This window comes from Pelmatolapia mariae, linkage group LG9, assembly GCF_036321145.2.
Source record: "Pelmatolapia mariae isolate MD_Pm_ZW linkage group LG9, Pm_UMD_F_2, whole genome shotgun sequence".
Taxonomy (NCBI): domain Eukaryota; kingdom Metazoa; phylum Chordata; class Actinopteri; order Cichliformes; family Cichlidae; genus Pelmatolapia; species Pelmatolapia mariae.
Window position 1 is genome coordinate 16676944 of NC_086235.1, and position 15228 is coordinate 16692171.

The following is a 15228-nucleotide window of genomic DNA, read 5'->3' on the forward strand; positions in this document are numbered from 1 at the left end:
TCTGCACTTGGGTATTTTCCTGCAAAACAAAGAACTATGAAAGAAATGAAGGAATAACTCACAAATAAGCACATAAAATCCACAGGGTGGTTGTACTCAGTGGCTGAGTTCTAGATCCAGAGTGAAGTTCATCACAAAACTCTTCAGTACTGTAGAATTTAGTTTATTGAATTTGCACAAAAAGGTATTTTCACATTTTTATTGTTTTTTTCCCTTAAATAACTTTCTTTTATTGTTTTCCCACTAACCCAGATTACAAGCAAAAAGGTTTTTTTCTTTGATAACCATGGGCTATGCAGTTCTTCGCTAACATTTCCTCTCAGTCATTTCACATCCTGATTTCCTGCTTTAGGTAATCTCCAATCACAGTCACTCCTTCAGCTGCACAGAAGACTAAAATGATCTCACAATAGCACCTTTGGTAGGAGGGAGTCTAACTACTGTCCAATCGATGTAGACACCGGATATGTTCAAAAACAAACAAGACAGAGACTGAAGACTGAAGTGCTCACATAAATTTGAATTGTAGTCTCATACCTACAGCGGCCTATAGAGAAAAAAAGAAGTTACTACTTTTGTGAAGACTCAAATTTAGTTTAAGATGCACTCTTGTAAATTAATTTGACATAGTAAACATCAGAACAACATAAAAGAAAGCACGAGCTGAGCCAAGCGGACACAATGTTAAGTCGGAGCTGTGCTTGCTCACAGTATGCGAATAAATTACTGTTAAGAAATATGATTAGTGTTAACTGCTCATTTCACATTGCATTGTTTACACATAGGGTTACACACATACACACAAGAAGCAGCATATTGTCCAAATGTAGATTTATTGTTGAGGTATGAATATTCTCACTTTGAAACCTTATTTTGTATATGAAATACTTAATATACACTTAATCTGCCAATTGCATGGGCTGAATAATGAATTTAATTGAGGCGACTAATTTAACACCCCCCCTCCCCCTCATTTGGCTCTTCCTTCTTCGGGGTGCAGTGTTGTGGCTCAGTGCTCGTTTCTCTCAGGCTGCGATGCTTCAGTGCAACAAGATGCAGTAAGGCTGGTGGGTGAATAAAGGACTCGTGATCTCTGAGTGCTGAGATGTGACGCCACAGGCTTCTGTCTCTAGCTCCAGCAACACTGGGACTGTAAACATGTTTCCAATATTACCATTCAGATAGGAATGAATCCTGCAAAGAAACACTCCAGATCTGGTATTACTACTGTGGTTTTACTCCGTGGCTTTGTCGTTATTACTGATTGTCACTGGGTGGTAACCATCGTCAGCTGTGTGGTTCTTTAGGTCCCGTGCAATGAAGAATGTAATGGCTGATGGTGCTAAAAGGTGAGACAGAGATGAAGATGAAGCGGTGGTGGAGGTGAGGGTGAAGTGGAGGGCAGGTTGGCTCAAATGAAGGTGGGAGGTGGTGCTCGTCTAGTCGTCCTTCTCCACTATGACCTCCCCATGAAGCATCCTTCTTCTCTGCCGCAGCATATGGAAGTAGAGCTGAGGAAACACTGCGAGAAAGACGAGAACATGTTCAGGGTGACTGTGACTATGACGAACACAAACGAAAGCAAGTTAGAGTGAAATACAAATTCACAACTCTCAACTTGGTCTCAAGAAGCAGCACAGTGGGAAGATATGCATTCACAGACATAAGCCACTGGGGTGGTCTGGCAAAGCCTGGAGCCTATTACAGCTGACAACTTTTCCATATTTTCCATGACATTTGGTCCATATATTTTTGAACAAAGGCGATTTTTGTCGTTTTGTATCAAATAATCAACATGTGATTGAAGTAAAAGCTTTCAGCTTTAATTCAAAGGATTTGACACACATTTTGCATGAACTGTTGAGCAGTTACAGCCGTTTTCATACAGTGCAGTATGTTTTCAGGGGCTCGAAAGTAAATGAACAAGTGAGTCTTACTCCCTCCCATCATTTCATGACAAACTATGCAGGCAAGAGACCTGGAGTTGCTTCCAGGTGTTGAACTTGCATTCGGTATCTTTTCACTGGAACTCTCAACCTGAGGACCAAAGACATGTCAGTGGGAGTGAAGTAGGCCATCATTAGTGAGACAGCAAAAACTTTAGGAGTGGCCGAATCAAGAATGTGGTTCATTCTTAAAAAGAATAAATGAATTGGTTAGCTCATCAACATCAAAAGGTCCAGAAGACCACAAGAAACAACTAAACGGGATGATCACAGAATTATTTCCATGGTTAAGAAAAACCCTTCACAACACTGAGCTCAGTCAAGAGTGTGGAGAAGGTAGGAGTATTATCAAAGTCTATGAACAAGAGATGGCTTCATGGATGGAAACACAGAGTTTACAACAAGTTGCAACCCACTTGTTATAATCATGAATGAGAAGACCAGATTGGACTAGATTAAAATTTAAATCTAATCTGTGACTTGTGACAGCGCTGTGAATAATAAGTGTACAGGACTACACTCTCTGCTCAGATTCAGCCAAATACTGCAAAACCGATCAGACAGAGCTTCACTGTGCAAATCGAGAACAAGCCAAAGCAAACTGCAAAAGCAATCCAAGAGTTTCTCAAGCCCAAGAAAAGGGATATTCTTCAGTGGCCAAGCCAGTCACTCAATCTCAGATCAATAGTTATTAAATGAATGCAGAAAGACAAAAACCAGCAACTGAAGGTAGCATCACAAATCAATGAGCGAAAACAACATCTGGTGATGTCTATGGATTCTAGACTTCAGGGAGTCATTGACAGCTGTGTTATGAAAAACAATCTTTATATTTAAAATGATGTACGACATGTGAACACACAGTATATCCAAATAAAATTGGATATACCGCGACAGATGATTCTAGTCAAATTATAAAATGCCACCAAACATTGCACCACAGGACAGAAAAGCTGCTTTTGAGCAGAACAGGCAGAATTATTTGTACCGCAACAGGAGAAAATACAGTTTAAAAATCATGCAGGATTCTGACCTACATGCCAAAACCGATAGTGCACAATGTAGGCATGAAATTTGCTTCTTACGTGGGATGTAGGACAGCATGACGATGATGAGGCAGTAGTAGTAGTCAAACGACACATTATACTTGTTTGGGAGCCTCATGGAGTACATTCCAGACCTGCGTACGAACGGCAGCGCAGCATAAATGGTGAGCAGCTCACCAACGACTCCCACCGGGTACAAGACAATGAAGAGGTTGTATCTGTGGGAAGAAGAAAGAGCAGGATGGATGTCTTCAAATCCAGCAGCGTGATCACTTTAGCACTCACACAGTTGGGACAGTTGACAGTCAGAGGATGTTAATACACTCACATGCATATTGAAAACACAGAAAGATCACTGACACAGGGGCCAGACACTGTAACAAAAGCTGCCTTGAGTTGTGGACATAAAACTTCCCTCGAGGTATTCCAGAGATATGGTGGTCAAGCAGCACATTGTAAAAAAGTCATATTTTCACATTTTTTCCATCTTCAGGAACTCTGAGTGATTTTGGCTCTGGATAACTCCAAGGTATCATTTTCTTTTTACACTTTCATGCTGTTCACATGCAAAAGCTTAAAAAAAATGTTTTCAACCTTTTTGTTCATGCAGTTCATTTAAATTGAGAGAAAGTCAAGAATAAGATCATGTTCCAGCATTAAGTAATAAGCTGATTTGTTATTACAATAATGTTTCACTGCCTGCTGGATATAAAATATGCATTCTTACTTTCCAGCAGCTCCTTACCTTATTTCATGCCAGTGCACAGTTTTGCAACTGAAGGCATAATTACATTGGTCCACTGAACTGGCATGTGTGCAAAAACCTTCTGACATCTGAGACTTTAATGTTCCCAAACTATAATTTGTGAACTGGTATGTTAAGAACAACCAGGAACACAGCATCTTTTGCCTCACTGTTTGTTTGCAGTGGGCACATTACCAAACAAAAATGACCAAAATATTGACCTGAAGCCAATTTTCTAAGATTAGAAAGCCCACACAAATATGTGGGAATACACTGCATGAATTCCCACAGATCTGATTTATAGTAAATAAAAGAAACCAATTGAAGTTCTTTAAAGCAACTCAAAAGACAAGAATAAGAAAGACTAGGTTCAATTTTAGTGGTTAGACTGGTCATCAAAGAACAGAAGGTATACAAGAGAAGTCAGTTAAACCTCTCCAATAAATAATCTTAAATAAAATGTCAAAAACTGCATTGTTTCAAGCTCACTGGCAATATACCTGAATATACCTGCAATCACTGCTAAACGCTTAAAACTACTTATCACTAAAACAGTCCTGAGTAAATCTGATGTTTGACAATCTAAGCACAAGAACGTTCTCTTTGTTGGATGGGCTGTGTCTATCTGCATCCTACAATTACATGAGGGAATTGTCAAAACAATTGTGCAAGAAACATATGAGATTTCACAAAGATGGAAAATGATGCAAGATGACTAATCAACTAAAATCAACTCGAAATTGCAAGATTAACGATTAAAGACCTCTTATGCTCCACATTTTTGTTTCTAGCTTTGCATGGCTCACAGTTGTTGTTTATCTTATAGTAGGCCTTCCAGTTTATCCACCAAAATAGCAAATAAGTCATTTTACCTCTTAAGCAATTCTTTAAACCAACTTTCTTCTGATTGGGTTCCCCTCACAAACAGCAGTTTAAACAGCATGAGGGTGGGGCTGCTGCACTCACAGTCAGAGCCAAATCAGGGATATCCCCTCTCATAAAGAAGCAAGAACAGCAAAGCTTCCTAAATTGCTTGTTTGAAAGAGTTTGAAACATGTATCTGGCAGAAAATAAGGAAAGGGTAACAGGTCGACTTTAAACAACGTTAAACATCATCAAAGTCTGACGATTACTGGGAGCATGTTCTATGGTCAAACAAGGCCAAGATAAATTTGTTGGGCTCCAATATGGTCCAGCATATATGGACTGAACTGCACCCAGAAAGTAGTCCTGAAATAAAAAGTTGCTGGAATGAACAAATTTATAGATTCGGTATATCCACAGGAACATATGGTGTAAACACTGGCAGACAAGATGAAGCTTGGCAGAAGAGAAATATGGAAACGATACAAACAAAGCTCACGCCTCAAATCACACAAATGTCTGAATCTATCACCAGAAAATGTACATGGATACACAACACAAAAACACATTAATTAAATAATGAAAGATTTGAATCTCTGTAATGTACAGATCTTTGGGGCCTGTTAACAGGTTATCTGAAATAAATGTAAATTTCAGATTCAAAGCAATTAATAAGGTAGTCCAATTCTGATTTTGTATCAGGGAGTTTTTCGGACAGCCTGATAATAATGAATTACAATTGTCCAGCCTAGAAGTAATAGATGCATGAACTAGTTTTTTAGCGCTACTCTGAGACAGGACGTTTCTAATTTTAGAGATGTTGTGCAGATGAAACAAAGCAGTCCTGCATATTTCTTTAATATGCTCAATGAAGGACATATCCTGTTCAAAAACGACTCCAAGATTCCTCACAGTGTTATTAGAGGCCAAGGTAACAGCATCCAGAGTAAACATCTGGTTTTTTCAAAGATATTTCTAAGATTTTTAGAACAGAGTACAATAACCTCAGGTTTATATGAATTTGGAAGCAGGAAATCAGAGGTCATCAGTCTTTATGTGTTTAAGTCATTCGTGCAGTTTAACTAGTCAGAGTGTTTCATCTGGCTTCATGGATCGATAAAGCTGGGCATCATCTTCATAGCAATAAAAATGTATTCTATGCCGTCTAATTACAACTTCAGTTGTATACCGTATACAGAACTGTGACCTTATGAAGCAAAGCAGCCAATCAGGAAGAGGCTGCAGTAGTGATGATATGGCAACTAAGAGCTGAAAAAGTGCGAGGATTTTTTTTAGCAACACTGACCTTAAATCTATGCACAGGAGAAAAAAAATAGTAACCACATCAATATGTGGTGACAAATTGGTCATACTATATTGGAAATTGAGAAAAAAAAGATATTAGTGCCTAAGAAAGACGCTGTTTGTATTTTATTATTTATTAGTCCTTTATTTATCCAGGTAAAATCTCATTGAGATTAAAAATCTCATTTCCAAGAGAGACCTGACATCATGGCAACAAAAGTCAAAATACATGTATATAAGTGTATAACATAAAAAAATACAATATCCCATACGAACATGTGAAAAATATACAATAACAGATCAAATTAAGAGCGACATTAAAAACAATCACACTGAGTAAAAGAGTTATTCTCTCGATAATTTCAGTTCCTTCTGCAGATTATTCCAGGAAGCAGAGGCAATGTATTTCAAAGAATTTTTCCCCAATTCTGTTCTGATTTTTGGGACAATCAATTGTATGATATTGTGAGAATGAAGGCTGTATTGGTTGTGTTTTTTACACATATAAACACATAAATAAGAGGGAACTAGCCCAAGCAGAGATTTATAGATAAAGATCAGCCAGTGGGAGAGTCTGCGAATGTATAAAGTCTACGTCTCTTAACACCAACTTAAGTTGAGTTAAATGGGACTGAACAACATCAAAGGCAGACTGCAGAATTGGAGGGTTTGTGCTACTGAAGGAGATGAACAACAGATAATTGTATCATCTGCATAAAGATGGAATGCAGCATTTGATAAATTATCACAAAGGTTCTTTATGTAAAGAGAAAAGAGCAGTGGTCCTAATATGGAGCCCTGCGGAACTCCTTTGGATAATGGGAGAAAAGAGGAAGAAGACCCAGCAGCATGGACACACTGTGTTCTTGCTGACACGTAATTTGAAAACCAACTGTCGAGCTCCTGCACACAACTAAGTTAATCACAAAGTACCAACTTAATTTCTCGTCACCGCCCCAAATAACAGTGAGACAGCATGCCTCTTCCTATGATGGCAGCTCTCTCCAGGACCAAATGATATGCCATGACTCAAGACTATAGGGTTCCTGTATTTAGTGAGGACCACAGCAAAGGCTCGGGGGAGCGTCTCAGCGGATGAGAGAAATGTTGGGTGAACATTCCGTGACCAAAACAGATGGTCTTAAAAACAGGAGCAGCTGAACATGAGCCCTTCGCCGGGGGCCTGTCGTCTCCTCCGTGCTTAAAGAAAGACGTGAAGGGTGGGGGCGGGGAGGCGAAGGGTGCCATTTAAGAGCACAAGAATCCAGAGAAGAAACAAAAGAGTGGCTGGCATTAGATGGACCGCCTGAAGAATCACGTGACACAGCGAAGCAGAAAGAATAAATAAAATTAAGATGCCGAGCCTGTGCGCTGGACAGCCTTCAGTGGGGACGGCTCACGTTTCTACTAACGACTCCAGTTTCAGGTGAGCTGCTTCGAGGCCAGAACGACACATCACAAGTACTCTGCCTTCAACATAAGACAGGTATTATGTTTCACTACAGCTGAGAATATTTCTTTCACAAAAAATGCCTGGTTTCAGCCTCTTATGCAACTAACTAAACTTATTCAGAAATTCTTTATGTTTTAGGGAGAAGTTAAAACCAAAACAAACAAGCATTTCACCTTTTCCTGTTTCCTCAGAGTGCTGTGTTAGTGGTTAGTTCACTGACCACAAACAGAATGGCTAATGAGGTGCTAATCAATAAACACACACATGCTTCTCCTCTTTGTATTAGACGACAGATACTTAATACACGCGCGGCTCTACAAGGCGAGGGAAGCATGCCAGAGGTGAATTCACTGGATTAGGCCGACATGCTCAGACAGTGTCCCGAAACAGGAAAGACAATTCAAACTCATCCCAGCCCCAGCTAACGGTGTCTCCACCTGGCCCATTTGATGAAGTACGGCAGGTGGTTGAGCAGTTTGAATGTGTAGTAGGAATATCTGGTAATCTCTGTCACCGTCCACACAACCAGAAATAGGATTACGCTTTCTTCACTCTGGATCTTTAAGTCAGGAAAATGGCAAAAAATAAAGAGTTAAAAGAAGCTTCAAACCTGACGGGTGCTGCTCTAACAGGCAAAAAGATGAGAAAAGTACGATTTTCATGTGGGGGAAAAAAAAGTAACTGGACAGACTGTGTTCCAGAATAGTTGTGACAATACATACAGTGTGTGGAGGTTAAGAGTACTATGGTGAAATTTGTCAACTAAAGATTGATAAATTGTAAACAGTCACGGAGTTGCGGTTTATCATAAAAGTCACCTGTCTGATGCTGTTGGTGATGAACCAAACCATAAAAATCCGCGAACACACTTGAACCCCAGTTACAATCACAGAAGTCCTCACGATTCCTGCAACAGAGCCAAAGTAAGAAACAAAAATCACCAATAAATACATGGCCAGATGAGGGAATTTATCTGAATCTGTACAAATTAGCCAACTGTTTTCATGTAAGTTGTCACATACCAATGGCACAATGTCCCACCTGTAAGACAAGCAACACAAACAGCAGTAAAAATTACTGTCTTGTTAAAGTCTAAGAAAAAAGTATTTGTTTTTTAATTCACTAATTCACTAAAGTCCCACTCGTGACAGGAAACACTATAGACTGTAAAACAAAGATGGACGTAGGCACCATGATGTCACCCAATGGTCTGTGGACTAATTCTGAAACTTTCCATTTGCTATTTCGGCTATTTAAAACCAGACAAGAACATCTTTGAACAAAAGATGGTAAACTGGCCAGCTAAAACGTTGTTAGCAAAGTGCATCCTTCACTAACATTCATCCTACTGGGATGATAGTTTTGGCTAGTGAAAAACAGGCTTATAACAAAATACACTTGCCATTATGAAAAGACAGAACACTGCACACCTATTAGGTAGCTATTTGTCAAGGACAATTAAGCTACACCCTCAAGCATACCCTCCTCTATTGTCTATTTATTATAGCTCAGCTGATTTATTGGCAGGATAACATTATCAGCCAAAATAAGCTACTTACTAATCTATCTGTACTGGCATTTATAACAGAGAAATTTTAAAGTAAAGAAAATAGTGAGAAACACCCTTCAATTATCTTAAGAATGTTGTAATTTCATAGTTTGTCCACCAGGGGGCATTGTGCATCTTCCTTTCTTTGAACGCCACAAACGCAACAACTAGTGTGAACAAATAAATAACTGCCTATAACAACTGTTAGAGTAATCCGTTAATGTATAAAATATCAATTGACATATCAGAATAATGAATTTTTAAGCCACCAAATATTAACATCAGTACTAGTATCGGTCTTAATATCCCTGTTGACAAGCCTTAAAACTGATGATTACAACCATAAAAATCAAGATATAAATGTTTAAGTAGGTCATTAAAAAAAGTGAGTAGTATGGTTGTTTTCTCATAGACTTCTATACTGACTGATTGCTTTTTACAACCTGTTGCCCCCTGCTGGCCATTAACTATGCAGTTATGCATTTGCTTCAATGTTCAGGCCGAGGGGACAAATCCAAAGTTTTCACACAGTCTCTAAGACTTAAAAGTCTTACCTCAACTAATGCAAAGGTCTGGAAAAACTTGAGTGTCCTTGCTATACTTCTGTACAGACCCTTGTGTGTGCCTTTCTGTATGTAGAAGCGTGTCATTGCCATGGCCAAAACCAGCCACCTGCAGACAAACAAAAGTCACACAACCGCTCAGTGCAACTGAAATGTGAAAGGAGAAAATTGGTGTAAAGGACAGACATTTTTCTGCAATGGAAAAAAAAAACAAAAATAACTGTGACACAACTGGAAATCTAATCTTTTAAATCTAATTTAAGCCATTTAGTCACCTTATAATAACATCAAAGGGAGGATGAAAATATGAATAGAACAGGAAACTTAAAATAACACATTTGAGATGTAAACTTAAAGGAAATAAACTTAGGAATTTAAACAATATAAATACTGAATAAAACTAAAAAAAATATTAACATTTTCCAACCTTGTCACTGAAACCAAGGAATTCCCAGTACATGCTGACATACTGGGTTGGGACTTTAGTAATTCTGCCTGCCCATACAAAGCTGATAAAATTATCTTACTAAATGCTGCTTTAAACCAATCACTATATCATGTAATAAAGTAAAATAGATACATTTCTTAGGTACTCTGTAACAGACAGACATTACTGCCTCTATTTATCTGGTGTTGCCTGTTTATTCCACTGAGACACCAGACAAATACAAAAAACCTAACATTGTCATAAAACTGGTCTGTTTGTGTTTTCCACTAGGCCACAACCACAGTTCAACAGCTATGCCACAATTTCTGATGGTAGACAAATTTACATTATGTTTATAAGTATACATGTATCAGTTATCCATAAATAAAGTGAGCACTGAAATAAACTGGCAACTAAAATCAAAATAATAAAGAGGACAAAACTACTGGTCTTGAGAAAGCAAACCAAAGCTGCAGCATTTTACATCAGGCAATTGTAACTGCACTTTCAGTTAAATATTAAAAAAATAGCAGCAGCTACAAACTCTCTCTGCAACACACCAGCTTTACTCTATGTGTAAGTGAAACCGCATAAAAACAGGATTGTCCCTTTGATTGATCCCCTCTGTCCTGCAAGCATTGTTCTGAGTCTGCCCCAGGGCATCCTCCCAGTTGGACAAGACCCCAAGACCTCACCCAGGACCAGCAAGCATCCTAGCTAGATGCTCAAACCACCCCAACGGGCTCCTTTCTGATGTGAGGGAGTAGAAGATTTTCCCCGACAAATAAATTTGGAATAAAGAAAAACATCTAAAAAATTATTGGATTAAATCTTTGAATTCAGTCAAGGGTTAGGGCTTTTTATAAAAAACAGGATACACACTTTAATGAGCTTTGGTTTTTGTTAATTTAGGAATGAGACAACTGTAGAACATAATAGCTCTAATAATAAAGGTTCTAATAATAGTTCTGAATAAAAAACCTCTAAGTCTTGCATGTGCATGTTAAAAAAACAACAACATATTATCAAAAATAAATCCAGCTGCAATGTTATATAAAAAAACTTAAAAAAAATCCTGCACAGTTGATTTATAAAAAGGATCTCATACTGATAAGCGGAGCGCAAGTGAAGCTTTCTTAATGCATGCTGTCGTTAAATGTCCTCATAAGGAAAACCTATGTTTGACTGTAAATGTCTTTCCCTGATGTCATGCACCTTTCACTGAGGACGCACCAGCTGTGACGTTCTAGACCAACACCAGTGCTGTGAAAAAGAATTCACCCCATTTCCCGATTTCCTATTTTTTGCATATTTGTCACAAATTTTAATATTAGACAAAGAAACACAGAGAAGATGCAAAATATAGTTTTTTGCATGATGAAATTTTATTTATTAAGAGGGGAAAAGCTATCCAAATCTGCTCGGCCCTATGTGAAAAAGTAACTGGACCCTAAACCGTGTATCTCAATGATCCCAAAGTATCTCAAACTGATTTCAGTTCAGGCTTTGACTAGACCACACCAAAACCAGGATCATTTTTCTGCTGTATAACCCAAGGGTGCCATGAACTAATGGTTGGAGATTCTCATTCTGGATTTTCTAATAGAAAGCATCAATTACACCAACTCGTCCTGGTGCTGAAGCAACAGAGCAGCACCAGACCATCACACTACCACCACCTGTTGCTATGATGTTCTTTTTATGCAATGCTCTGTTACTTTAGGCAAGATGAACATTTCTTTGTCAGCAGTGGTTTTCTCCTTGAACTCTCCCATGGATGCCATTTTTGACCAGCCTCTTTGTTATTGTTCAGTCGTGAACTCTGACCCTAGCTGAAGTGAGGCCTGCAGTTCTGTAGATGTTCTGGGTTCTTTTGTGACCTAATGGATGAGTCACTTGTGCGCTCTTAGAGTAATGTTGGTAGGCCGACCTCTACTGGGAAGGTTTGCAACTGTTTCAAGTTTTCTCCATTTGCGTATAATGGCTCTCACGCCGAAGGCCTTAGAAATTACTTTGTATACCTTTCTAGACTGATTGATGTCAATTACTTTGTTTGTCAGTCGTTTCTGTAGATTGTGGCTTTACTCGTTGCTGTCTGAGATCTTTTAGCCTATTTCACTTTGTCAGACAGCTTATAGTTAAGTGATTTCTTGATCCAACACATCTAGCAGTAATCAGACCTGGGTTTGGGTAGAGAAACTGAACTCAGATTTTCTTTTTTAAATGGGGTTATTCACAGTTAATTCATAATTTATCAAGAGGATAGTAGAGGGAGGAGGGGTTGTATATAATTTTTTCCACATAGGGGCAAGTAGATTTGGACAGCTGCAATTTTACTTATCTTTGACTAACACGTGAAAAAGAAGTTACTAAGTTGGACAGAGTCACAACGATGTGCACAAATATATTCTTGTTTTATTTAGTGTTATTATTATTATTATTATTAATATTATTATTATTATTATTAAAGTGATCAGTACCTGAAGCCATGCGCCAAACTGGAAGCGCTTAGTCACCACTGATCCAGTGACCCCGACACCTCCGCTATTCTCAAGTTCTCATGTGTTTGTCCTTTATCACAACACAGGAAGCTCTCTTCACACAAACGTTGTTGTTATTAAAAATGTGCCCATTGAGCACTTCACTGTCCCAGACCTGAGCTCCAGTGTCAGCGCGGTCCGGCTATACTTATCACTGCAACTGTCGGACGCACTGTGGGCCTTGACGCTGACACCATGCAGCCAGCCCTATTTGGACACGGCTGTTGCGCCAGCCTGCCACTTTCACCAAACACCATTCATTCATTTTCCAACACTCGAGACAAATAACGGTCGCTCGTTTCTTCGTAGAAACTACCAAACTGACCGCTAAAGCCTGCTCAAACTCATTTGCGACGACGAACTGCTAAATCCAAGCGAGCTGAACAGGCACTTTCGGCGGAGACGCAGTCCTATAAACAGCAACACACGCTTACGGTTTTTTAGGGAGCGGCTATAACTTCACTGCTTTTCTTATTAATAGGCGACAGGGGCGGAATAACGCACGTACCCGGCGGTCATGGCGATGTTGTAGAAAGTGAGCCATGCGGTAGCGAGGGTGCTTTTCGTTCTCTTTTTGTTGTTGTTTTCCTTCTCCTCAACCGTGCCGTCCTCCTCGCTGGACGCCATGGTACCGGGGGCAGGGTGGGGAAGTCAGGAAGGGAGCTGACAGCTGGGGCTAGTAGGGAGGGGAGCAGCGGGGTTATCCATCCATCCATCTATCTAGCTATCCGCCCATGGATCCCCCTCTCGCGGGACTAGTGCAACAAGTGCGTGGCCTGCCGGTGAGGCAAAGACTAGTGAAATAAAGCCGGCTTGTCACGACTCAGTTGATGCAACTATAGAAATTCAGGCTCATTTTCACCCCAATCTTCAGCTTAGCGTGAACAAGTTTAGGTACACCTTTTATAAATTAGATAACATCACATAAGACAAAGAAGAGCAATTTCATCAGTATGTCTCAGTTTTTCTACACGATGAAGAAATGTTGTAGTAAATGAAAAAGACCTGTCAGGATGATTGTTTAGACTTAAACTGCAAGAAGTAAAGGTGTAAAATTGCAGACATATATAATGTAATTATAAATGTGCTGTGAATGGCGATGGCCGAAGTGTTTATCAGTAGGAAAAGCTGTAAAACCTGTGAAATTATAGTTAAAAGTCCGAAATTTATGAACTGATGGTTACTTTTTCCCCAAGCCTTCCCATTTGCTGGATTGGAGGCCTTGCTGGGCTGATTCTGGCCCCCAGGCCTTATGTTTCACGCCCCTTGCTCTACGTATGTATCCCATTGAATTGTGTTCAGTATACCTCAAATTAGTTTAATTAGTTTTATTGACTAATTATTGATGTAATAAATCAAAGTGATTTAGTAGTAATTAAAATGTGATCAGAAATTACAAATTGATGATGATTCATGTCATCATAACACACTTTTCACCCCTACATAACCCCTACATGAGTCTCAGTAAAACTATTGGTATCGGCAACACTGGCCTTGTATTTACTTGGTATTACCAAAGTATGGATATCAAAATTTGCAGTATCATACATTTGACCTTGACTGACAAGCCACAGTTTCACCACATGTGAAGCGCATTTTGACATACTCCAGTGGGGTAAGTTGCCAAAAACAGCCCTGATTAGACAGCGAATGTATCTGCTATCTGCTATGTGAGCCTTGATTTTCAGGATTTTAAGAAAATCCTATACAAATGCAAATAAAAAATAGTTTTACTGACTTTGAGCTCTGGGGTCTGTACTTTCAGTCTAGTCTTTTCACAGTTTCTTTATTTGTTGTTGATACTCAATAATTTGATGAAGTACTTAAATGATTAAGATACAACATTTTGAATCATTTCAAATTTCATTGGTATTGCACAGGACTGTAATTGCTTGGGAGTATACAGGTATCAGCCTGTACTGGACTGAGTTGTGCTCTCATGAAGGAACTGCTTCAGAAACCGCATCGATGCAGAATCTAAAATTAGCTCTTCTAATGACACCACGTAGAAATGTGTGCAAACCGAAGACAGCACCGAATATAGTCCAGATTATCTAATCCTGATCCAGTTACTTGATCAAGTGTTCATGTGTCTGAAGACAGCAATGGCACAATGTCCAGCTGTGTGGGTTTTACAGACACAAGTCTAAACAATTCAGCAACATTTTTACTCCGTCGTCACTTTTATGCAGCGATATTGGTCTGTGGCATAGCAGATACTGTGGATTGATGGCTTTAGAACCAAAGACAGATAAAATTACTTCATGAATGCTTTTGACTGGTAAAGTTCTAGCTGGGCTTTGGTGGGGAAAAAAGTCTCATGTCGCTTATTATTATGATGCAACAAATCATAATCAAGCGCCTGAATTTGATGAACAATAACATGTTGAACTGACAGCAATTTCAAAGCACTAATGCATTTGTAATTGTTACAAAACAGTGTGGATTCCAAAATTTTGCAGTTAGAACACTTTGCCACTAGATGGTGATATATAAGCATGAGAGGAGTCGATGTGTTTTTTGTGGTATCTTGTTTCTTGGGTTACAGCCAGTAGTCCTAGGATGCTGATTATACAGTGGGAGTAATCAACTTCACTTATGTTTCTTATATTTGGAGAATTCCCAGGAAGAATACAAGGTACACATCATTAAAGCTGTGTGGACTGTGATGTGATAAGCCTGAAAAACACTGGCTGAGATGCTGTTTTTAACTCAGATTGCCCCAAAGTGATTGCTGTGGCACATGCATGTCCTTCAGGGTGTAAAGTTAGACAAACTTTGTTTGTACGT

At 39.1% G+C, this 15228-nt stretch overlaps 1 protein-coding gene across 1 annotated transcript; it reads right to left on the minus strand.

The window, feature by feature from the left end:
- Positions 1-108: 108 nt before the first annotated feature.
- hacd1 (3-hydroxyacyl-CoA dehydratase 1) lies at positions 109-13170 on the minus strand. The gene is made up of 7 exons (XM_063483496.1): positions 12947-13170; positions 9463-9580; positions 8382-8400; positions 8178-8266; positions 7797-7918; positions 3032-3210; positions 109-1522 (listed from the first exon to the last, which is right to left on the minus strand). The coding sequence occupies exons 1-7, from the start codon at positions 13063-13065 to the stop codon at positions 1440-1442; spliced, it is 729 nt and encodes a 242-aa protein (XP_063339566.1). The 5' UTR covers positions 13066-13170; the 3' UTR covers positions 109-1439.
- Positions 13171-15228: the final 2058 nt, after the last annotated feature.

Bases quoted from the DNA above. Each gene is read 5' to 3' on its own strand.
- hacd1 (XM_063483496.1), bottom strand. From the start codon at position 13,065: ATGGCGTCCAGCGAGGAGGACGGCACGGTTGAGGAGAAGGAAAACAAC. The intron at 9,581-12,946 runs GTACGTGCGTTA...GTTTGTCTGCAG, and splicing joins AACATCGCCATGACCGCCGG to GTGGCTGGTTTTGGCCATGG. The intron at 3,211-7,796 runs GTGGAGACACCG...TTCTTCCCACAG, and splicing joins TACTTCATCAAATGGGCCAG to ATACAACCTCTTCATTGTCT.